The 14,149-nt window shown below is 50.9% G+C and overlaps 1 protein-coding gene across 2 annotated transcripts in view; it reads left to right on the top strand.

Annotated features, from left to right (window-relative positions):
* SLC14A2 (solute carrier family 14 member 2) overlaps positions 1-14,149 on the top strand; it is a 489,283-nt gene that overhangs the window by 444,756 nt on the left and 30,378 nt on the right. For both annotated transcript variants that reach the window (XM_025886617.2, XM_073898267.1), the window contains 4 exons: positions 3,381-3,509; positions 7,493-7,685; positions 11,970-12,117; positions 13,190-13,324. In XM_025886617.2, coding sequence (XP_025742402.2) covers positions 3,381-3,509; positions 7,493-7,685; positions 11,970-12,117; positions 13,190-13,324 — 605 coding nt within the window. The remainder of the gene's footprint in view (positions 1-3,380; positions 3,510-7,492; positions 7,686-11,969; positions 12,118-13,189; positions 13,325-14,149) is intronic.

Raw genomic sequence — 14,149 nt, 5'->3', positions numbered from 1 at the left:
TTGGGGGTCACCCATCCATTTGTGGATCATGAATTAAATGTCAACAGCATTTTTAAAAAGTAAAATAATAGAATAAAACAGATTAGGGTCATTCATAGGTAGTAAATATTTTTGCGAAATTTTTGTTTCATTAATGTTGGGATGTGTTGTATATGCGGGGGAGATGTATAGGGGGACAGAGAGAGAGAACCAGGTCATGCTACCAAGTATATTCCCTCCTTGCCGTGGGTTACTGCAAAAAGATTGGAAAGCACTATCATGCACTATCATGATTCTCACGGCCACTTCACAAGGCAGATAGTGATGGTTAGAGCGTCCACACTTCACAAGTAAGAGAAAGGAGACAGGGAGGTACCGTAATCAGTGGATGGCCGGTCTCGGGGTGTGACACATGGCCCACATCTTCTAGGCTGAGGTGAGTGCTCTCCTTGGCACATAGACCGCATGGACAGCAAGGCCAGAGGCTCCCAGGTGAACCCAGAGAATGGGGAGTAATCAGGGTTGACTGTTGTAACCAACACCACATTGCCTCCGGGTGCACCTGACATTCCAGATGCCACCAGGGCAAATTTGTGAGTCGACTTGTGTCCCCTGAGAAGCCATTCATGCATCTCTCAGGTGGCCCTGGGGGACCCCAGGAGGCCATTCCAAATTGGATGAATGGGAGGCTGAATTCTCTGGGGTGCAGGTCTGCGTGTGACATAAAAAGGAGGCTCCAGCCAGGATTTTGTGTCTCTCTTTCAACCAGTAGGGTCCCTCTTCCTCCTTACCATCTCAGGGGCCAGCTGGCTTAGAATTGGGCCCCTGACGGGATTGCCTCTGGTCTCACTGCTTCATCACTGTTTGGTAAAACTCACCCGAACTCTGTCCAGCCCACTGCCTCTTTAGCTCTGTGACCTTGGGCCAGTGCTTCCCCTCCTGGCCCCATTGTCCTCATCTGTGAGAGCGACAACTTACTAGCTCGCCTTCGAGGAGCCAGAGTCCCTTCCTGCGCTGACAGTCTGCTTCTCCGACTTTCTTCCCAACCATAACCTACTGGTAGACTTGCCAGGCCATTCACAGAGCTGCTTCATGGACCTCGGTGTTAGAGGGGAGACACCAAGCGCGCCTGCCTAATCCTCCCAGACATCCGCACTGAGACGAGTCTATGCCAGTTTGGCTTCCGAAGCCGTCTCTGATGGGCCGCACCATATGTCCCACCCAGCATCCCACTCTTCCCAACTAAGCACTTTTGCTTCTGCCTATCTAACCCTACCATCCTTTCAAATCCGCCCCCCGCTTACAGGCAGCCGGCCCTGCTTACCTCAGTGCTCTCTGAACCCTCCTTTCTCACTGGACAACCCCAGAACATACCCCAGTAACTCTATGGGATGGTTCTCTAATTGCTTTCTGAGGCTTCTCTCCCTGGCAATGTTCTAAGCATGTTCAGGACGGGAAGTCATTTTGAATGCTCCATATTCTAATCCTAACCGCCACCGTCCCTCTCCACCACCCCGACTCCCCTACCCGCATTCCCCTGACCACCCAGACTTCCGGTCCACTAGCCCCGCTGCCCGCCTCCTCCTCCGTCAGCCTCGTGTCTCCCCTCACCCCTGCTCCCCTACCCGCACTGGCCCAGAGACTGTACTTCACAGAGAGGAACTCCAGGTCATCGACTCTAATGCCGCAGCGGCCTGATGGAACGTGGTCCTCATGAAGACCTTTTGGGCATTAGGGTTAAACCTACCTTTGTATTTCTGATGGTCAGAGTGGGATGTAAGGTAATGAGTTTCATTTTGACACCCAAACCCAGAAGCCACCAAAGGTTTGGTAAAGTGTCCTGGGAGGGGACGTTGCCAGGGAGAGGCAACAATGGGGGCAGCCCTCAGCTGTGGCCCTAATCCTGTCGCCCCTGGGCTCCCTGGTGTGATTCCTGCCATTCCCCTACACCCTGCCCCTGGGGCTACCGGCTAGGCCCCGCGAGGGGCCAGCCGTCTTTGCTCAGTTTGCCTGAAGCAACTGGTATTAAAACCAAAAAGATCCTAAATTCTAACACTGAACAGAAATGGGAAAGTGTAGATAAAACGCAGTCACCCCTAAAAGTTAAGTATTTTCCCAAACATGGGTTTCTGCTTTTCAGACAGATATTCTAGTCCCGAGGACATTCTGAACCCCAGTGGTCTTCCCTCCCGGCCCCCCCACCTGTCCCCAGCTGCCCCATATGTTCGTGGCCTCGGGAGCAGCCCACCCACTGTCCCGTGTCCCATACAAGTGTCCCCCCACGAGGGCCATGTGCTCAGCTTTTCTTGTTGGCAACCGTCTAGAGCCTCCCCCTCCCACCCTCCAGCTGCCCCCGGCGGCTAGCGGAGCGGCTCTCCCGGCCCCTCCAGAGCTGAAGCTCCCCCCCTTCCGGACCTAAGCCATGGTCTCTGCCAGGCAGGAGCCCTCCTCTAGCCAGAGCTCCCTGCCTCCGTCTCAGGGCGCTCGTGCTTCTAGACGCCCTTGCTGGGCACGAACGGTCAGCCGGTGAAGAGCTCTGGCATTCCCACACAGGCATTCAACAGCGAGGCAAGGCCTGGAACCCTCTGTGCACCAGACGGACGCTGTTGTCTGTTGTTACGCTGATGTCGGACGGATGAGCTCCAGCCTGAGCTCCCCTGGGCAACTTCCAGTCAAGGACAGGGACAGGGCACAGCACACAAAGCTCAAGCTCAGGCAGGGGTCTTGCAGGGATTGGCCCAGTCCCTCCCTCACACTGCTCCCTGTCCCCCCAGCCAGCACAGCTATGGCCAGGGTCAAGGGCAGTGTTTGTTAGCATCCGGGAGAGAAGCTGAGGTGCACATAGACTTCCCTGATGAAATGAAGAGAGGATAGACTCAGACTTGGATTCTCCCCACCTCTGGGCCTCTCCCTGCCCTGCTGAGGGGAGAGGCACGTACACATCCCCAGCAGGCTCAGCTCATCCACTCCGGGATGCACTGTCATCCTCGGTGACAATTACAGCTTCACACCATGCAGTCAGAATGCACTCTCTCCTCCTCCTTCCCTTCCTCCCTGCCTCCCTGTCTCCTACACACACACACACACACACACACACACACACACACCCCTTCCCCAGTGTCATACTCAGGTTTCTGTTAGATCTCCCGCTATACTTAGCAGGCAGAGACACCCACCCCTGAGAAGCCGAGGGGAGAGCTCAGACACAGTGAGAAGCCTTAATTCTAGAACAGCAGGGTAATCGGGGCTGAGGGGGTGGTAATCTGGGAAGGTGCTGGCAGCTATGTGACGGCCCAACATTCAGGAGTAAGCTGACTTGTTTCTGGGAGTACCAAGGGGGCCCCACAAGCACCACCAAATTCAGATGCAAAGTAACTGTCCCTTCTCCCCCCCGCCCCCAGGTCTGCCATCGCCTCCGGCCTCCATGGATACAACGGGATGCTGGTGGGACTGCTCATGGCCGTGTTCTCGGAGAAGTGGGACTATTACTGGTGGCTTCTGTTTCCTGTGACCTTCACAGCCATGACCTGGTGAGACACCTCATTCCTTCTGCTCGCAGACCCACGGGGCCCCGGGGTGCTTGCGTCTTACACTGGACAGGGACATGGACCCCCTGGAGCCCAGTGCTTCACCATCAGGCTGGCTTGTCCCACAAGACACAGTGAAGATCCGTGAATCTGATTGCGACACAGCAGATCATTTTTTTTATTTTGGAATAGCAGGGACCTTTTAGAGCAGCAATGAGCACAGGTTTTCTATGGTGCTAATAATCTTCCTTGAATGATAGTTTTAATAATAACGGCTAACATTTATTGCGGATTTCCTACAAGCCAAGGAACAGTGCAAAGCCAGGCAGGGTTACTGTTGTCCCCAGTTTACAGAAGGGAAGACCAAGTCATGAAGAGGTTAAGTAACTGGCCCCAGGTCACACTTTTACAAAGTTTGATGATGAACCCAGAGTCTCCAGCCTCCCTGGGAATCATCTAAACTGTGGCCTGACCAAGACAGAAAAGCTAAAAACTTACTGGGGACAGAATTAGAGCTCTCTTGGAGCAGGCTATCTACCATGAAAGCACAGAATCTTTGAACAAGAAGCATAAGTTAAGATCTTGCTGTGCATGAAATATTATGCAGCCATCAAAAGGAATGAGATCTTGCCATTTGCAACGACATGGATGGAACTGGAGGGTGTTATGCTGAGTGAAATAAGTCAATCAGAGAAAGACATGTATCATATGACCTCACTGATATGAGGAATTCTTAATCTCAGGAACAAACTGAGGGTTGCTGGAGTGGTTGGGGGATGGGAGGGATGGGGTGGCTGGGTGATGGACACTGGGGAGGGTATGTGCTACGGTGAGCGCTGTGAATTGTGTAAGACTGTTGAACCACAGATCTGTAATTCTGAAACAAATAACGCAACATATTTTAAGAAAAAAGAAAAAGAAGAAGATAGCAGGAGGGGAAGAATGAAGGGGAGTAAGTCAGAGGGGGAGACGAACCAGGAGAGATGATGGACTCTGAAAAACAAACTGAGGGTTCTAGAGGGGAGGAGGGTAGGGGGATGGGTTAGCCCGGTGATGGGTATTGAGGAGGGCACGTTCTGCATGGAGCACTGGGTGTTATGCACAAACAATGAATCATGGAACACTACACCAAAACAAATGATGTAATATATGGTGATTAACATAACAATAAAAAATTTTAAAAAAAAAGATCTTGCTGTGCAATCACCTCATTTTGCAAAGGAATAAGTCAGGAGGAAGGGTCTTGGAAACAAGTATTCATGCTAGGCCTTAGCTTACCTGCGTCTGAGGCAGGTCTGTGGTGCCTGAGGGCAGGAGCCTGAGGTGATCCGCGTTGTCCAGTCTGTGCCCCGCAGCTCCAAGACAGGCTGACGAATCTTTAACATCTCTAAGAAGTACATGTCTTTCTTCAGTGTCTGGAGTTACTAAAACCAGTTAGTTTAATTTAGTTTAAGTACTGTTTTATTACTTTTTAGTAGTGCTTGTAAATAAATTACTACATTAAGCATTCTGGGCAATTTATGTTTCTTCTTAGGGTTTCTGTCTTTCTGAAACCATTGGGACAAAAAGCTATAGCAGTCATTTCTGTGGGGTTTCCTCAATGTCCCCGCCTGCCCCCATGTCAGGAGTAGCAGACCTCGTCTTCATTTGCACACATTTGCTTATAACAACACAGATGAAGTCCCTCAGCAAGCTCCGCAGCCACTCTGCACTGGGCGGCCCTTTGTCTACAGTGCCCACTCCCCGCTTTAACAGACAAAAAACCTTGGAGCACCCAACTCTGTGCTGCTGTTCCAGTGTGTTCACTAACCTATTCATGTAGAACCCAAAATCCAACCCATAAGGTAGGTATTAGTAGTGCCATTTTCCAGATCTATCCAACAAATATTTGCTGAGTGCCTGCTACGTGCAGGGACTATTCTAGAGGCTGGGGATACTTGTGAACAACAGACGGTCTCCATCCTCTTGGAGCCTATGTTCTTCTTGACAAAGATAGAAACAATGTCCCCAACTAGTTAATTAAAAAGATCTTGTCAAGATTTGATTAGTGCTGTGAGGAAAGCCAAACAGGGGTGAGTGGGACAGAGAGTGATTCCAGACGCGAGTGGTCAGGGAGGGCCACTATGTAGAGGGAATGAGGGTGCTTTGCCCTAAAGGATAAAAGGCAGCTGCCCTCTGAAGATCTGGTGCAGACCCCAAATGGAGGAGTGCCTGTGTTCAGGAAGCAAGACCATGGCGGGCGGTTATGCCCAGTGAACCAGGAAGGAGTGGGCAGAAGGAAGTGAGAGCTAGACCCCGTTCACTTTGAGGATCCAGTAAGCTTTTTGATTTTCATTACAACTGTGATGGGAAGCAGTTAAAGGGTTTTAAGCAGAGATGTGATAGGATAGAGTTTAAATTTAAACAAATCACTCCTGCCGTGTGGAGAATGGATATTAACTGGAACAAGAGTGGATGCTGGAAGCATCGTCAGGAACCCACAGAGAGATGAGAATGGTCTGGACAAGGGTGATATACAGGAAGGTGGTGAGAAATGGTTGGGCTTGGAGTGTATTTTAAGGAAGGTGTAGGCAACAAGACTCGCTGGAAGGCTATGGAGTACAGGGGGTAAGAAAGGAAAGAAGATTCAGTATACTCCTACAGTTTGGCTGAGCACCTGGGTTGATGGACAAAACTAAGAGGAAAACAGGTTGGTGGTGGGAGACAGGGCACAAATCAAGAGTTCTGTTGGACATATTAAGCTGTAGACTTCCAAGGAGAGATGTTGATGAGGTAACTAGATGTACAAATCCAGAACTTTGTGATACGGTCAAGATTGGAGGGCAGAAGCATCCAGAAGATAATTTATCCATGGGACTAAAGGATACCACCCAGAAAAAAAATTAAGAAAGAAAGACCCAAGGCAGAGCCATAGGATCGTCCAATATTTGGATGCCTGGTAGAGGAGGGGAATAACCACAAAGAAGAGGTCATGAGGAGCTGCTGGAGAAGCAGGAAGCAAGCTAAGAAAGGGCAGTGTCGTAGTAGCCCAGACAGAAGGTGTTTCAACCCCGTTGGAGTGTCCAGGTGTCACATGAAGGGAGCAGAGAATGGCCGTGGATTTAGCAGGATAGATGTCATTGGTGAACTAGACCAGAGCCACTTCTGTGGCATGGGGAGAATGCACACGTGACTGGAGTGGGTCCAGGAAAGAAAGGGGGTAGAAAGATGAGACATAGCAATCTTTTGAGGAGTAATTGCTATGAAGGGGAGCGGAGAAATGGGGCGAACTAGCCGGAGGGAACATCGGGTTAGAGGAGGAGAATGTTTACAGGTAGAAGATACTAAAGCATGTTGTAGACTTATGAGAATGATCTAGAGAAAAAGGAGAGACTGAAGCTGCAGGAGAGAGGGGAGAGAATTGCAGGAGTGAAGTCTTGGAGGCAGAATGGATCCCGAGATACAAGGGAAAGAATTGGCCCAATAAAGAAGGAGGGACACTTTCATTATGTGCCAGAGGCAGAGAGGAACAGGATGTGGGAGCAGGGCCGTTGGAGTGTGTGGAGCTCATGGTTGGGAAAATGAAGTGTTTCCCATCTCGCCATTTCTCATCAGCTGCCTCCCACAAGGCCAGACTTCTAAAATGTTATCACAGCCCAGGATAGGAGCTGTTGTACATCTCGATAATCCAAAGGCAGTACATGATATTTTCTAAGGATGACATTTGGTTTCATTTTCTTGGTTTAAGAAACAAGGAAATATTTAATTTATAAAGGTTTCTATTTCAAACAAATTATAATACTTTAAAAATCTGTTTCTCAAAGATTCACCTTAAATTGAACACTTTCTTCCCAGTCCCAGATAAATCAGACCACTAGAGTCCCAGAGGAGTCAGGAATGGCCGTGCCAAGGAGAGGGGACAGTGGGTGGCACTGTGGCCAGAGCCGATGAGACGGTGTAGGCCTAAGGATGCGCACAGATTAACCTTTTGTCTCTCTCATCTTCAGCCCACTTCTTTCCAGTGCCTTGAATTCCATCTTCAGCAGGTGGGACCTCCCGGTCTTCACGCTGCCCTTCAACATGGCCGTGACCCTGTACCTGGCGGCCACCGGCCACTACAACCTCTTCTTCCCCACGACACTGGTGGAGCCCATGTCTTCGGTGCCCAACATCACCTGGACAGAGATGGAGATGCCCTTGGTAAGTTCCCCAGCGGCAGAGGAGTTGGGACCCCTGCGTCTGTCACACACCTTCTCCGTAACCAGCCTGTGGATTACCCAGGCTCTCTGCTTCTCCAGACGCAGCTCCACCAGGTGATGGCCGTGGGTGAGGACAGGACAGGGAAGGGATGCTGCCAGCTCTGTATGCTCTTTCACCGAACCCTTATCGAAGACCTGATACGTGCCGGGCACTTTATTAGACACGAGGAACACACGGGGAGTAAGAAGACAACAACCCCCCTGCCGTTTTGCAGGGTACACTCCCCCAACCCAGGGAAACAGACAGTAAACAAGAGCACAGATGAGGGCCAAGTTGATGCTACGCGGCGGTGGGGTTCGGGGAGAAATACTAAGTAAGGTGGACGGCTGGGGGGACGGGCGAGATACTAAAGTGAATGTTTAAAGTTAGGATTTTAAAGATATTAGCAGTAGAAGATGGGGATGGATTTTCATGTACTTTCCATCTCGGTGGCTCTCAAGCAGGGGTGATTTTGTCCTCGTGAGCAGGGCAAATATCCGCAGATACTTTTTAAGTTGTCTAAACTGGGGAGGAGGGGTGCCACTGGTATTGAGCAGCTAGAAGCCAGGGATGCTGCATAACATCCTGTTATGCACAGGACAGCCCTCCCCATAACGAAGAATTATGCAGCCCCAATAATACTGAAGTTGAGAAACTCTGCTTTACATCCAACTATCATAAATGTACATATTCATTTATTCTACTGACGTCTAGACACCGGGGATGAAGAGATATAATAGAAATTTAACATAAGATTAAATATATAGAATTGTAACATCTGGCCTTGTTAATGAACAATAGAGAAAGCTAAGAGCCCCTCATAGGGCAAGCTTATTACGTACCAGACACTGTTCCAAGCCCTGGACTTCGGAACTCATTTAATCAACCCTCATAATAGCCCAATACTGTAAGCACTATCATTATCCCCGCTCCCAGATGAGCAGACTGAGGCACAGAGCAGGTTAGTTGCCCAAGGTCAAACTGCAACTAGTGCCTGAGCATGAAACGCTTGCTGCAGAGCCCAGGCTGTGAGCTGCCACCCACTTCGTCCCTGGCAGGACAGGCACCCTCGGCCGGAACAACCACAGTGAGGCGAAACCCTCTGCTTCTCAGTGCAGTGCGCCCCTCACTGGGTACCTTTACTAAGTGCTGGAGTGTTCTTTACCTTCCTCAGAAATCCACCCCCCTCCATCTTTCACCCATTGCTTCTAGCTCAGCTTTTTGGAATCATTCAGAATATTGTTTCCATGATCGTCTTTTGAATGCTTGCAAACATAACCCATGTCCTCGATACTGTTTAGACAATCTGATTTCTGAGCCCTCACCACGCGGCCAAGCCCTGCTGCGGGGGACTCAGCTCCAGGACCATGGCTCCAGGGCCGGGCAGGCCGCGCGGCTCCTCCAGGGCCGGCCACCCTCTGACCCGAAACCTCTCGGAGAAGGAAAGGCTCCCGAGCCCCTAGCGCAGACGCTGCTGCCAACCACACAGACCCTTTGTAAAGGTTTTGTCTTTGTAAAGTCTTGTCTGGGCCCGGGGCAGGAGTACGATCGGAGTCAGGGTTAGGGTGGAAATTGGAGAGAATGGAAAACCCAGAGCCCTGCCTTGAAGGGAAAGCCCACCCTCTCCAGTGGAAAACAGCAGGGGTGGGAGCAGGGGCAAAACCCTACCGTCAGGGAGCCTCATAGGCAGTAAAGCACATTGCCCTAGGGGCACAGACCTGCTGCCCCCGGTGCCCTGCCCGTGCAGCGGGATCCAAGTGCCAACCACTGGGGCCTGTGGAGCTGCCAGAGGGAAGGGCCCCCAGAGCCCCCTCACCCACCCCACACTGTGAGGCTCCGCAGTCCAGCACCAAGGGGAGCGCTGAGGGGAGGCAGCCACAGGCAAGAGCTGTCTCTTGTTCCTCTTCACCATAAGCAGAAAGTGGCAGGACGCAAATCCACGTGAGCCCAAGCTCACCGTCCAAGCTCCCCATCACACCACTACTGTGACCCCCGGCTCCTTCTCTTCCACACCATCCACATCCCAACACCCTTCCCTCCTTCTCTTTAAAAGAATGTTGGGAGTGACTTCCTTTTTGTCCATCAGGACTATCGTCGTTATTGGTGAAGAGTCCGGAGGTGGCAGTAGGAAGGAGGCCGGTGCTCAGTAAATTTCCATGCACACCTGACTGCCCTTCACACCTTCACCCCCGAGTGCTGGAAAGCAGGTGGGGGGGAGGGAGGCAGCCCCGGGGCCACAGTTCACCAAGCTAAAATATGGATCCCGGCAGAGGAAGCAGCTTTCTGAACCCAGGCTCTGTTCCGAGGCTACTTGTCCCTCATTCCTCTCATTCTTGACTGCTTGCGCTTCAAACCTGTGTTCCCAGAGGGCAAGGGGGAAGTTGGAAGCCCCTCAGCAGCCTGCATTCCTCAGACTTCGGGAGGTCGTAGACTATTTACTGAGTAGACTTCTAACCCATTCCCCACACAGAAGCTGAGTTCCCTGAACTGGCACAAAGCTTTCTTGGGGTTCCTTTATTTTTTTTATTTTTTATTGCTATGTTAATCACCATACATTACATCATTAGTTCTTGATGTAGTGTTCCATGATTCATTGTTTGTGCATAACACCCAGTGCTCCACGCAGAACGTGCCCTCCTCAATACCCATCGCCAGGCTAACCCATCCCCCCAGCCCCCTCCCCTCTAGAACCCTCAGTTTGTTTTTCAGAGTCCATCGTCTCTCATGGTTCGTCTCCACCTCCAATTTACTCCCCTTCATTCTTCTCTTGGGGTTCCTTTAAATAAGATGCACCCCACCCTGCCATTCCTGGCATAGGGCTATAGGCTCTGGCCCAATGGGGCTTGGTGATTGAAAGGCCACCCATCTAGAGACAAGGATGGGTAAAGCCTAAAAGCTCAAAACACTATTCTCTAAAGAAATCAGACTGACTCCAGAATTAAATCAGTTTGTTAGAAAGTCCAAAAATTCACCCAAAGGGAGACGTGCAATGAACTCCCAACATCTACAGTAGGTCATGTGTAGCTAACCCAGTGGTCCCCAAACTCGGTTGCACATTATAATCTCCTGAGGCCCTGGTCAGGCCCATACCGGTTAAATAATGATGTTGGGGTAGAGCCAGGCAGCAATTCTTTTAAAGATCTCCAGGTGATTCCAATTACAGCCAAGTTTGGAAACCGCTGAGCGAATCAATACATATATATGAAGCACCTAGTATGTACCCAGCCATAAAGGAGCCCGGCCCTCAAAGAGGTCACATCACCTAGTAATGGAGTGAAGACCGCAGAATTTTAAAGCTGGAAGATTATCTGCTAAGGCCGCCTCCTCCTGTTACAGAGGTGACACCAGAGCCCAGCGTGAGGAAGTGACATACTCGCCATCAAGCCATGAGCTCATGCAGAGACCCCTGAAGGCTGGAGCCCGCAGCTCCCAGACCAGTGCTCTCCCTAGCCTGCCAATCTCCCTCCTCTCCTTCTTCCCCTCCCCTGTCAGATGGTGATGGTTCAGCTTGGGCAGAAAAGGGCCATCTGGCTGCCAAACTAACCATCTCCAATTACAACACCACCAAATGACGCTCAGGGCTCAGGGATGTTGGCTTTGTTCTGTTTTCCAAGGTTGCATACATTACCTTTCTGCAATGCTAAAGGCTCCTCGAGCAGGGGAAGTCCCACCTCCTTCCCAGAGCCCCACAACACCCTAGGTAGCTCTGAATCTACAGCAACCACCTGTGGACTAGGGGTCAAGTTCGGAGGGTTTAGCCTGGCCTTGGCCACCAATAAGTTGGGTGACCTTAGATTAAGTCAATCGTCAGAATGGCCTAAAATATTTCCAGTATTCCTGGAATAGTTGTAGGATTTCGGAAGGTCTAGTGGAAATACCTTAGTGCCCCGAAACCCCCAATGGCAGTCTAGAGAGGAGGTGCCCTCTGGTCCCCGCAGAGTTTCTCCTCTCAGAGCAGAAGCCATGTGTCCCTCAGAAGCATCTGTGTTGGGGGGCCCTGCCCGGCTTTGCATGAGGGATACCAGATGCCTGCTAGGTGGTGGAGTGAAGAGCGATTTGTTCCAGCTGGCGTCCTTCCTCCCAAGGTCTCTTACACACTGGAGGGTACAGCCGTCCCCCCCCCACCCCACCCCACCCCGTTCCAGCCTATTACTCCCACCAGGAATGGCTCAGTCCCAACCCTAAGGCCTGGTCTTTGTGTTATGTGCCCACGCTCCAGTGACCCGGATTCTGTTGACTTTGCAGCTGCTACAAGCCATCCCCGTCGGGGTCGGCCAGGTGTACGGCTGCGACAATCCCTGGACAGGCGGCGTGTTCCTGGTGGCTCTTTTCATCTCCTCGCCACTCATCTGCCTGCATGCCGCCATTGGCTCCATCGTGGGGATGCTGGCGGGTAGGACACAGTCCCATCTCTGCAAGGAGGGCTTGGGCATAATCCTCCTGAGGTCATTTCACCCCTGCACGTGGCAGATGTTCTAGATCTGTGCTCTTCACCAGTGTTTTCGAACACTGCCAGGAGTAGGGATGTATTTTTCCCTTTCTTGAGTCTCCAAAGGGAGCAGACTGCCTCAGCAGGATACGTGGGGAGACGCAAGGGACTGAAGACCTGATCAGCCTGCTAACTGAGGCCCTGGGAGCTGAGGGCTGGGAGGAGGGGAGGGGAACATTATAGGAGGAGAGCAGTAGCACGCCGAGAGCTATAAATGACCCAGCACTTCGAAACGTAAAGGAAACTAAAAGAAAAAAATTTCGCCAAATTAGTGTTGCTATTTGACAAATGTGATTTAATATTTCTACATGTATGTTTATGTGTGTCCACGCACGTGTGTATGGATATGTGGACAGCAGAGCCAGAAATTGGAGTTGGACATATGGGACTAAGATCCTGTCGGCTCATTCCAGTATTTGTCAAAAACATCTTGGAAACAGAACTTAAAAAAATTCTTTGAAAATAACTTTGAACTTACCAAAAAATTACAAAAATAAAAATGGTACACAAAGCACCCCATACATTCTTTACCTGATTCACCTGTTCGCGTCCTACCCTTTCACTGTATTATTTCTCTACCTCCGTGTTCCTATATGTGGACATACATACTTTTCCTCAGCCGTTTGAAGCAGACCTTTCTCAGTTGAAAACTTTCTTACTAAAAATGCAGTTGCTGTGGCCAAAGGAGTGGGGAAAGCCTAGAATCCCAACACCTTGACCTCCCTTCACCTTGGAAGTAGTCATACCTCTGTGTGAAATCTCCAAAACACAGTTTGGAAATCACTGTTCTCTTCTTGTTGCTGGTTCCCAAAGACCAGATGCCATTTGTCAGAGGCCCCTTTCATGGGAGGAGGGAGGAGGATGGGGGGGGCAGGGAGGGCAGGAGTGAGGCCACCCTGAGACCTGGCACCAGCCACGGGGTGGCCTTAGTGCTGGGACCCGGGACTGGCCAGAAACAACACACCTCATCCCACAGCCCTGACGGTGGCCACGCCCTTTGAGACGATCTACATGGGCCTCTGGAGCTACAACTGTGTCCTCTCCTGTATCGCCATTGGGGGCATGTTCTACGCCCTCACCTGGCAGACCCACCTGCTGGCCCTCGTCTGTGGTAGGTATTTGGGGAAAGCCATGTCACTCTGCTCTTCCTTCCTTCCCTCCCTACTTGGTTATGTGAAACCCATGGGGCCCACCAATCAGAACTCAGCAACAGTGATAGAGGGACCTGTGGCTTGGGTCCCAACACCGGGAGACTTGAGGTTCCTCTTCTGTCAAATGGAGTCACAACCACGCTTACTGCTATTACAACAGTGTTGGAAGTTTACAAGGAGATAACACATGCATTTCCTCACGTGCTAGTGGCAGTGTCCAGGTGTAATAACTTTTCATCCCACAACCCATTACAGAGCACCACTAGGTGCCAGGCCCTAGGCTAGACACGGAAGATGCGGTGGGGACCACATCCTCATGAAGCCACATCGAGTGGAAGAGAAGTAATCACACAATTGTTAAGGCTGTGATGTCTGAAAAGATTGCTGGAAAGACCCAGGGAGATGATGTACCTGGCAGCACTGGGGTCTCAGAAAGTCGGACCATGGGAGCTTAATTCCCATGGAGTAAACAGCGTGCTGTCCCAAGGGAGATGGGCTTGCAGGCCTTATTACGGCTGCACCCAGCACGACATGGGAGCTCAATCCAGGCATAGATTGTCAGCCCATTTTATGGGAGAGGGAAAGAAGCCCAGAAGGGTTCATGAACTTGGTGTCAAATGCAGCTATTAAGGGCAGAAGCAAGATTCAAACCCCAGCCCCATCTTTCCACCAGTCTTCCTGCCCTGAAGTTGCTTATATTCTCTGGAAACAGCAGGACCTTAACACGCAAAACTAAAGACAAGTAAAGGACAGAATACCATCCAGGAGAACTTTTGTTTTTCTCC

This window comes from Callorhinus ursinus, unplaced genomic scaffold (genome assembly GCF_003265705.2).
Source record: "Callorhinus ursinus isolate GAN/ISIS: 27379988/994484 unplaced genomic scaffold, GSC_fseal_2.0 scaffold11, whole genome shotgun sequence".
Lineage (NCBI taxonomy): Eukaryota > Metazoa > Chordata > Mammalia > Carnivora > Otariidae > Callorhinus > Callorhinus ursinus.
The sequence above is the reverse complement of the archived record's forward strand: the minus strand, read 5'-3'. Positions and strand labels throughout refer to the sequence as shown.